The sequence below is a fragment of the Carlito syrichta genome, unplaced genomic scaffold (assembly GCF_000164805.1).
Source record: "Carlito syrichta isolate Samal-C Ts95f unplaced genomic scaffold, Tarsius_syrichta-2.0.1 Scaffold142887, whole genome shotgun sequence".
In the NCBI taxonomy this organism is placed as follows: domain Eukaryota; kingdom Metazoa; phylum Chordata; class Mammalia; order Primates; family Tarsiidae; genus Carlito; species Carlito syrichta.
In genome coordinates, this window is record NW_007086983.1 from 95108 (window position 1) to 105477 (window position 10370).

Consider the following 10370-nt stretch of genomic DNA (forward strand, 5'->3'; position numbering starts at 1 on the left):
AATCAAGCCCATCCCTGGAACAAGCCCTGGTGACAGTCCGAACTTCACACTCAATTGCGGATGGGTATGGGACTGGATTGAGAAAACCCACTGTGAGAATGCACAGATTCCCACATTGGCTAAATGGGGGCAAGCTTGCAACAGTGAAGCTCATTGAGTGCAGACCCTTTAAAAGCTGAGCTGCAGCACATTTTGGAAGCTGTGACTTACGCCACTACCAAGTTGGTGGCAGTAACATCTCTCACAGAGCCAATGCCTAGCCCCTACAAGGAAGGGAGCCCACTTATACCATGGCATACAGATAGATGGCTCTAGTCAAAGAAATCCAATACGGTGGACTGCGGTAGCTTTCCAGGCAGCAACGGAGACCATCTGGCAGGAAACCAGAGCCCACCATAGCAGCCAGTGGGCAGAGTGATGAGCTGTATGGCTTGTGATAAAGAATAAGCCAATTTCCCAATCATATGTACAGACAGTTGGACTGTATACAGAGGACTCGCTTTATAGATCACTTCATGGTGGGAGAAAAAATGAACTGTATTGTATCGGCCCTTGTGGGGTCAAGCAATGTGGCAGGAATTGCAGAAATTAGGCCATCTAAAGGACATTACAGTTTATCACGTCATCGGACATGCACCTCTAACATATCTTAGAAATGATGGAGCTGATGCATTGGCTAAAGTCAGATGGTTGAGCACTGCTCCTGTGAAAGACTTTAGCAGGTCAGGCGCTGTGGCTCACACCTGCAATCCCAGCACTTTGGGAGGCCGAGGAGAGAGGATGGAGGAGACAGGATGGCCTGAGCCCAGGGGTTCGAGACCAGCTTGGACATCTTGGTGAGACCTCGTCTCTACAATCAATCAAAAAATTAGTCAGGCACGGTAGCATGTCCCGATAGTTGCAGCTACTTGGAAGGCTGAGGTGGAGGGATCGCCTGAGCCCAGCAGGTCGAGGCCGTAGTGGCCCTGAGAGTGCCACTGCACCGTAGCCTGGGCAAGAGTGAGACTCCAACTCAAAAAAGACAAAGAGAAAGACTTTGCCAGTTGATTACTTCAGAGACGGTTGCACACCGGACACAAGTCAATGTGGGCCACAGCAAAGGCTTGAAATTTGGCCCTGAATGGTGAAGGTCTATTGTCTGCTTGGAGGTGAAAGCACTCGTATTCTAAAGAGAACATTTGTGTTTTCACTATGGCCAGTGCAAACCTCTCCATGACTCCTACACATCGAACTATTACACCAAAGGCTGAAAGGTATGCTGTACTAAACCAGGGAAATCAGCAGTGCCTGCTACTATCTTCTCACAGGATAAAACTTAAATTTGTATATTAGTGGAGGAAAGGTACTTGCCGATGTTGGTATCTATAACCTCTCTCTCTCACCGCCCTTTGTTGGGTTGCCACAAATCCCCTGGTAGACTGGGCCCACACTTGCACTGCTGGACCCTTTGAAGAAGTGGTGGTCGTCTTTAGTGACGGGACGGAGGACCACCCTCGTCCTCTTTTGTACTGCCTGCACTTTGCTTATAAGTTGTTGCAGCTTGTATTGTTGTTGTGGCATTTAGATGTAATATTCCTCCCTCCTCACCCAGGGACCTTCACAGAAGAATCAAATCGCATAGATTGCACGGAGAGAAACCCTGAAGGGGCGGAGTGTGAAGAAAATGAAATCAGTGAGACTTTCCTGCCTGGCTAGAAGAAGATAGCACTCCCTGATGACCCTGGCCCCGCTGGAACAAGGTAGTGCTCCCTTATGATTAAGCAAGCTAATGTAACCTGTTACATGCAACCATGAGCTCATGATCTGGCCCGCAAGCCCCTACTGTTTAAGTCTGCATAACAACAGACCTAGATAGACAACAGTGCAGAGACCTTTCCCTATGTGGTTGTTGGCCACCAGGATTAAAGTGTTGCTATGAACCTGGCTCCTCAATTGTTCTTTGGCCTGTCTGGATCCAGTGTGAACCTGCCTGGAGTAGAGCTCCTCTAGAACACCAGGTATGATGGCTTGCGCCTATGGCTCCAGCTACTTAAGGCTTGCCTGAGCCAATCGGGTGGAGGCATCAATGAGACTTGATGTGCCACTGCACTCCAGCCTGGGGGACACAGAGAGACTCCAACTCAAAAGAAAAAAAAAAGGCAAAATGGACATTTCACAAAACTACTTGAATATTGGATGATATTAAGACATTGTTATCATTTCTTAAAAGAGTAAGCATAATTTTACTTTTTTTTAGAGTCTTTTTTGAGATAGCTTATAAAATTTTGCAATGAATATTTATAATGAAATGTTTGAGACTTGCTTAAAAATAATTCAGTTCGGGGATTAGGGAGGGGACATTAGGATAGGTAGGGTTATAAATGAAGTAAGTTTAGCCCCAAAATGGGTACTTTTTGAAGCTGGTAATAGGCACATGGGAGTTCATTACATTATTCTACTTTCAAAAATGTTTGAACATTTTCATAATAAAAGTTTGGTTCTTAAAAAAATAGAAAATGAATATAATTGCGCCAAAGTTCAGCAAAGAGGGCAAGTGGCTTTAACAGATGAGCCAACGCTGTATTCTCTATTGGAAATAGGGTCTGTGGTTCACTGTCTTTGTTTCTGTTATGTTTTCCAGTTTTATTGAGATATAATTGACAAATAAGTGCATAAATGTAAGGGGTACAATGTGATGATTTGATATAGTATCCACTGTAAAATGAATACAGCAAACAAGTTAGTTAGCAAAGCTATTACAGACACATAGATCAATGGGACAGAATCAAAAGCTCACAACTAAGCTCATGCATGGCAGAATCAAAAGCTCAAAACTAAGCTCATGCATGGCGGTCAACTAATATTTAACAAGAGTGCCAAGAACACACAAGAGGAAAAGGACAGTCTCTTCAATAAATTGTGTTGGGAAAACTGGATATCCACATGCAAAAAAAAACAAAAAGGAAAGAAAAGAAAATGCACTCCCAATTTATAGCACTCACAAAATTTAACTCTAAATGGGTTAAAGACTTAAATGTAAGACCTGAAAATGTAAAACTCTTAGAAGAAAACACAAGGAAAAAGCTCCTTGACATTGGCTTTGGCAATGGTATTCTGGACATGACGCCAAAAGCACAAGCAACAAAAGCAAAAACAAGTAGGACTCCATCTTTGTTTTTCTTTTGGGGGGGCAAATACTGACTTTTTATTGATACATAATAATTGCACATATTTTGGGGAACCTATGATATTTTGCTGCATGCAATACAATGTGCAATGATCAAATCAGGATAATTAGGATATTCATCATCTCAAACATGTATTATTTCTTTGTATCAGAAACATTTCTAATCTAGCTATTTTGACGCATACAATATGCTGCTGTTAACTGTAGTCACTCCACTGTGCTATCAAACAGTAGACGAATTCCTTCTATCTAACAATATATCTGCACCTATTAACCAACCTCTTTCTTTATCCCCACCCCACACTTCCCATCCTCTGGTAACCACCATTCTATTCTCCAACTTTGCCCATCGTTGTCTTTGAATTCCTTCCTTCCTCAGATTTTCCCACCCCTGCCACTATCGTCCCAAGGGCTCAGGAGTGTTAGTTGGGGGTGGAGGGGACGAATTAGACTGCATTAATGAGCAGAGGGTGCTGACAAAGGCACATTTAGCAATTTTAAAAAGTTAATAAAAAGTTACAGAGCCTTAAGACACCCCATGCAGTGCCCTGGGTCCAGAAAGAAACAATGACTAAACATAAGTGATGCACAGCAGTTCCCAGTATCACCTTCTGTTCACCATCTTTGTCCTAGTGAAAACATTACATGGGGTATGGAACCAGACTTTAGTTTTGATTTGAAAGTTGATGAGTGAAAGACTGGAGTGGACATGTGCCACAGAAAAATGTTTTTAGATTGCTTACAATTCTACACACACACACACACACACACACACACACACACACACACACACACACACACACACAAACTTAATACTACATGCTTTTGCATCTATGATTCTCTCCATTTTTGAAAACCTCCTCAAAAACCCTCAGCTCCTGTCCTTGGCAAAATCTCATTTTTCCTTGTGAACCCCTGCTTACCACTTGTTCCTTTATGTCCCTATCTAACTTGGCAATTAGCATCTCAAAGCCTGATTCAGGTGCCCTGACTCCCAATGGCCACAGCACGTGCCTTGCTACACAGATCCCACTGCAAAAGCCTCCTTGATTGAATACATTCCTGAGAAAGCCCAACTAAATTATTGAGAGAGCTGCTAAGAATAATACTTTCTATTATTGTCTGAAGGTAACTAAAACTAACCAAGTACTGGCTACTTGAGACTCTTGGTGAATTTACGTTAAGACAAAAACTTCTTCATTGAGAAACAGCTATGTCCAGCATGTTGACCAATGTAAATATTGTCCTGAAATCTTGCTTACAATATCAGCTCACACTGGGAAAAAGTTCATTTAGCAGTTAGACTTCAGTTCTCTGTGTTATGAGCACAACTTAATGCCCCTTTACAGAACCATGTCTACCCACTCACCCCAAGGAAATCAGCAAACAATACGGCTTTTCATCCCACTGCCCTAGGACAGAAACATGTCAATTGTGTCACAAAAAACCCAGGGTGAAAATGCCAAGCACCACATGCCTAACAGCTGGAACCACTTAAGTACAATTGTTTCAACCCAACCGACAAAAAGAGTATGGACAAAGTAACTAACTTATAATGGGAGAGTGTTTTCCATTTCAAAAAGCACTTTGTGTCTCATTTTCATCTTTAATGTGAACTTACAGACAGCATGAATCACTGGGAAATGTCGAAAAGTACATACTTAATACATTTAAATTTTAAATTAAATTTCTTATATCCAAATGCGCACTGAAAAAGTTAAACCGCCGCCATTCTTTTTGGTTTAAATGAGCCTAGTCGCAGACCCCCAGGGCAAAAAAGCAGCCTGCAATGGTGGGGGGAAGGTTTTTCCAAACCAAGTGTGGTTAGACTACTTGAGAGAGGCACAAATAAGAAACAAACAGGGTTATTCTATAAATGCAAATAGCTGTATTATGAAGACAATGAAACTTGCAAAAGCAAAGTCCTGGGTGGGAGGCAGTGGAAACTTAAAATAATTTACCATAAAGAATGGAAAAGCAACAAACATTTACTGAGTGTCTGCAAATTTTGAGGCTTTTTACTGAGGCTATTTGCATTTTAAAAAAAAAAACGCAATATGCAGGGCAAGGTGGCTCACACCTATAATCCTAGCACTTTAGGAGGCTGAAGTAAGAGGACTGCCTAAGCTCATGGGTTCGAGACCAGGCTGGGCAACTTGGCGAGACCTCATCTCTACAATAAATTAAAAAATTAGCCAGGCATGGTAGCAGTTGCCTGTAGTTCCAACTACTTGGAAGGCTGAGGTGGAAGAATCGCCTGAGCCCAGCAGGTCGAGGCTGCAGTGGCCGTGAGTGTACCACTGCCCTCCAGCCTGGGTGACAGAGAGAGACTACAACTAAAAAAAAAAAAAAAAAAAAAAAAAACAAAATTAATATGACCGTCATGTAATACAACCATCCCTTTTTTTGCTTTTTCTCTTTTTTTTTTTTTTCACATTTATGAAACAGACAAGGAAATTACAAGAGACTTAATTTGGCTTAATGTCACACAGTCAGCAAGTGATGGAACCAAGATTGGAACCCACATCTGCTGGAGTCCATAACCTCTGCTCTTTCTGTTACTTTTGGCTGCTTAGTTTAGAGAGAAATTGGGGGCAAAAGTCATGAAGTTGCAAAGTTTCACGAGATGGCCTCATGGTTAGGGACTGGGCAGCTAGAAAAAGTTGGAAACTGAAAAAGGCCTAATGAAAGAAAAACTTTAAAAAGAAGCCCAGGAAATAGCCAAGTCAGGACACAATCAAGATGGAGTTTAATTAATTTCAGCCTAGAACCCCAAAGTGGACTGGGGGCCTAATCCATTTTCATGGTACTTTTTACAGTTTACAAGGCATTTTTATTCTAGTTATCTCATTAAATTTAGTGAAGATTAATACTGTTCAATCTTCATTTGAGAAAAAAATGAATTTTGGTTCATATTAACTTGTCTAATATCATACAGTAAAAATGCCAGAACAAAACTCCAAGTCCTACTGGGAACGAGAGGATTGCCTGAGGCCAGGGGTTCGAGACTAGCCTGGGCAACTTGGTGAGACTTTGTCTCTACAATAAATTTAAAAATTAGCCGGGTGTGGTGACGAGCGCCTGTAGTTCCTTCCAGCTACTTGGAAGACTGAGGCAGAAGAATCACCTGAGCCCACCAGGTCAAGGCTGTAGTAACTGTGATCATGCCACTGAACTCCAGCCTAGGTGACAGAGTGAGACTCCAATTAAAAACAAACAAAAAACCTCCAAATCCTAATTGCAGATGTTTTCCAATAATGCCCAGAGCCAGAGAAATGACACTGGCTTGAAACTGAAATAGAAACAAAAGGATCAGCAAATAGATTAGGGACAATTCAAAGGTAATAGAGATGAGTCAATGTTTTCAACTTGATCCAGTTAATGTCTGAGAGACTACAGGAAATTTCCTTTTTCTTTTCTTTTTTTTTTGAGTCAGAGTCTCACTCTGTATCATACAGCCTTGATCTACTGGACTCAGGTGATCCTTCTGCCTCAGCCTTGCAAGTAGCTGGAACTGCAGGTGTGTGCCACCATGCCCAGCTAGTTTTTTGATTTATTGTAGAGAGGAGGGCTTGCCATGTTGCCCAGGCTGGTCTCAAACCCATGGGCTTAGGCAATCCTCTTGCCTCTGCCTCACAAAGTGCTGGGATTACAGGCGGGAGCCACCGTGCCCGGCTTCTACAGGAAATTTCTACCTGAGATTACTTTCCAACATTTAGAATTGGTTGGGACTGGTCCGATGACAGGGTTACCAGAATTTACCAGCCTTAGTGTCAGAATACAATCCCCCACTCTTAAACTTGACTGGCTTAAAACAAAACAGTTGAGTACTTTCCATTTTAAATCCTGGCATGTCTTTCAAAGAAAAAGTAGCTCTTAAGTCTGCCACACCAAAGGCCTTGTCAAACCCTCAGTCTCTGGGGAGAAGGGTGCTTCTTAACAATCTGGAGATAGATATCGAAGTTCCACCGTGGCAACTGAAGGATACTACTATATTACACTAATTCCTTAATTTGAACATCAAAAATTACAGGAAAAAAAATTAAGCATTTATCTGCCTTTCCAGAAGGAATCATATTTCAATGTCATTCAAAAGTCACTGCTAACGGGAAAATTTTTTACATATTTTTTACAAAATATGCCAGCTAATAAATGTAGAAAGAATGACAGAAACAAACAACCAACAAAACAAAGTAAAACATTGCTTTGAGCTGGGCACAGTGGCTCACGTCTGTAGTCCCAGCACTTTGGGAGGCGAGACTAGGTTATAAACCAAGGTTCTGGGAATGGGGTTTTCTAACATTTCTCATGTTTGATTCAAAGTTGTTTATGTAAACGTACCAAGGTAGCTTCTAGTGTTGTAATTTTCCATTCTGCTTAAGGAACTTAGGCTGGGGTGCGGTGAAGGATTATTAAGTGATCTTGAGCCAGGCTCTTGTTAACTTAGCCTTGGGGTGGTGAGGGGTTATGGAATATAAACTCTGAGTAAGTGGTACTGCCTTTGAGCAGGTTTTGGTAATGACACTTCCTGTCTCCCTGTGACCTGGTTGCAGAAACAAACTCCCCTTTCTCCAGTTTTCTGCCTCTTGTCTTCAATTGACCGCAAGAGAAGCAGCTTGACTAATTTATCCGGGAGCAACGTGAGGAACCCAGGATCTTGACCCAGAAGGTCGAGGCTGCCATGAGCCGTGATTGCGCCACTGCACTCCCGCCTAGACAACAGAGTGAGACTCCGACTCAAAATAAAAATTTTAAAATGCTACCATTTTACAACCCTTCATTTGTAACTTATTCAGGCTGAGAGCATCAATGAATGTGAAAACCAGTACGTGAAAGGTTGATGGTCAGGCGAATGGCTGACAAGGCCAAAGCATCACCCATAACTTGACTGTTGCTTACAAGGGGAAAAGCTTCACTTGACAGACAAAATCTGGCTATCATCTCCTTAACACCAGTTATGGATCTTGGCATGCCAGCAGAGCAATAACCAGACATCCCTTGCCTGCTGATGTTTACAATGTGAAATATATAGCTTCTTTTATAAAATCTTGTTAAAAAATGTATAACCTACTCAATAACAAAAAGACAACCCAGCTGTCAAAATGAACAAGGGGTCTGAATAGGTATTTCTCCAAAGAAAATATACCATTGGCCAATGAGTACGTGAAAAAATGCTCAACATCATTCGCTGTAAGAAAAATGCAAATTCACATCACCAAGATACCACTTCACACTCATGAGGATGGCTATAAATCAGAAAGTTAGAAACAAGTGTTGGTGAGGAGGAGTGGGAGAAATCGGAACCTTCGTACATTGCTGGTGGGAATGCAAGATGGTGCAGCCACTTTGGAAAACAATCTTGACAGTTCTTCAAAATGATAAACATACAGTAATTACCATAGGACCCAGCAATTCCACTCCTAGTCGTATAAAAAGCAGACAGTCACACAAAAACTAGTTCATAGTAACATTATTCATGACAGCCAACGAGTAGAGACAACCTGGATGTCCATCAGATTGTGAACAAAATGTGCAATATCCATACAATGAAATAGTATTCATATACGAATACAGTTCTGATACATGCTGCAACATTGGGTGAACCTTGAAAACATTATGCTAAGTGAAAAAAGCCAGTCACAAAAGATCACATATGATTCCATTTATGTTAATAGCCTAGAACAAGGCGGCTCTCGTGGAGACAGCTAGCACGAGGCTGAGGAGAAGCTGGCCGTCATGCCCTGTGCTGCCCAGACTAGCAAAAGATACAGTCAGGATGGCCAAAGCTGACCCCAAGAAACCAAAGGACATGATGTCTGCTTATGCCTTCTTTGTACAGACATGCAGAGAATAATACCAGAAGAAAAACTCAGAGGTCCCTGTCAATTTTGAAGAATTTTCCAAAAAGAGCTCTGAGACGTGGAAGTTACAATGTCTGGGAAAGAGACGTCTAAATTTGATGAAACGGCAAAGGCAGATCAAGTGCACTATGATCGGGAAACGAAGGATTATGGACCAGCTAAGGGAGGCAAGAAGGAACCTTCTGCCCCCAAGAGGCGCCCATCTGGATTCTTCCTGTTCTGTTCAGAATTCCGCCGCAAGATCAAATCTACAAACGCTAGCATCTCTATTGCAGATGTGGCCAAATAGCTGGGTGAGATGTGGAGTAAGTTGAGTGACAGTGAAAAGCAGCTTCACATCACTGAGGCACTGAAGCTGGCGGAGAAGTACAAGAAGGAAGCTGCTAACTGTAAGTCTAAAGGAAAGTTTGATGATGCAAAGGGTCCTTTCTGCTAGGACCAGGAAAAGGTGGAAGAAGATGAGAAGGGAGAGGAGGAGGAGGAGGAAGAATAAAAACTGTTTATCTAAAAAAGAAAAAAAGTCTAGAACAGACAAATCCATAGAGACAGAAAGTAGACAACTGGGTGCCAGGGTCCGGGGGAGAGAGGAATGCTGAGTGACAGCTAAAGGGTAGGAATTTGTCTTGGAGTGATAAAAAATATTCCGGAAGTAGTGTTGGTTGCCCAACTCTCTGAATGTAATAAAAATTGCTGAAGTGTATACTTTATAAGAGTGAAATATTATACATGCGAGTTAGATCTCAATAAGGCTGTTACTTAAAAAATCAAGAAGCTGAAACAGGTATATACGACAAGGAAAGTGGTATGAATATATACACATAGGTTTGTACATTTGAGAATATCTCTGTAAGGAGATTTTTTTTTAATTAAGAAGAATGACTAGCTCTGGAGAGGGAATTAGAGGACTGGAGAGCAAGGTGGGACAAAAACATCACTTTTCATTGCCTTTTTTTTTTTTGAGTTGCTGCCCTGGCTGGAGTGCAGTGGCACGCTCATGGCTACCCCAGCATCGGCCTTCTGGGCTCCGGCAATCATTCCACCTCAGCCTTCCAAGTAGCCAGAACTACAGGCGCGAGCTACCACCCCCGCTAATTTTTGATTTATTGTAGAGACAAGGTCTTGCCAAGTTGCCCAGGCTTTCTCAAACCCACGGGCTCGGGCAATCCCCTCACTTTGGCCTCCCAAAGTGCTGGGATTACAGGCTTGAGTCACCAAATATTGGGGAAATTTTATACAGACCGGGCATAATTTGATAGTAGGGAAGTATTATTAATTTTGTTATGTGTCATAATAGTATAATGGTGATGTAGAAAAAAGTGTTCCTAGCCGGGCTCGGTGGCTCA

The 10370-nt window shown here is 42.1% G+C and overlaps 1 protein-coding gene and 1 pseudogene across 1 annotated transcript in view; one reads left to right on the forward strand and one right to left on the reverse strand.

The window, feature by feature from the left end:
* The window catches only part of NID1 (nidogen 1), a 78888-nt gene extending 77674 nt beyond the window's left edge, over positions 1–1214 (reverse strand). Inside the window, exon 1 of the mRNA XM_021708535.1 lies at positions 1071–1214. Coding sequence (XP_021564210.1) covers positions 1071–1214 — 144 coding nt within the window. The remainder of the gene's footprint in view (positions 1–1070) is intronic.
* Positions 1215–8862: 7648 nt separating this feature from the next.
* On the forward strand, positions 8863–9520 carry LOC103251417 (annotated as a pseudogene).
* Positions 9521–10370: the final 850 nt, after the last annotated feature.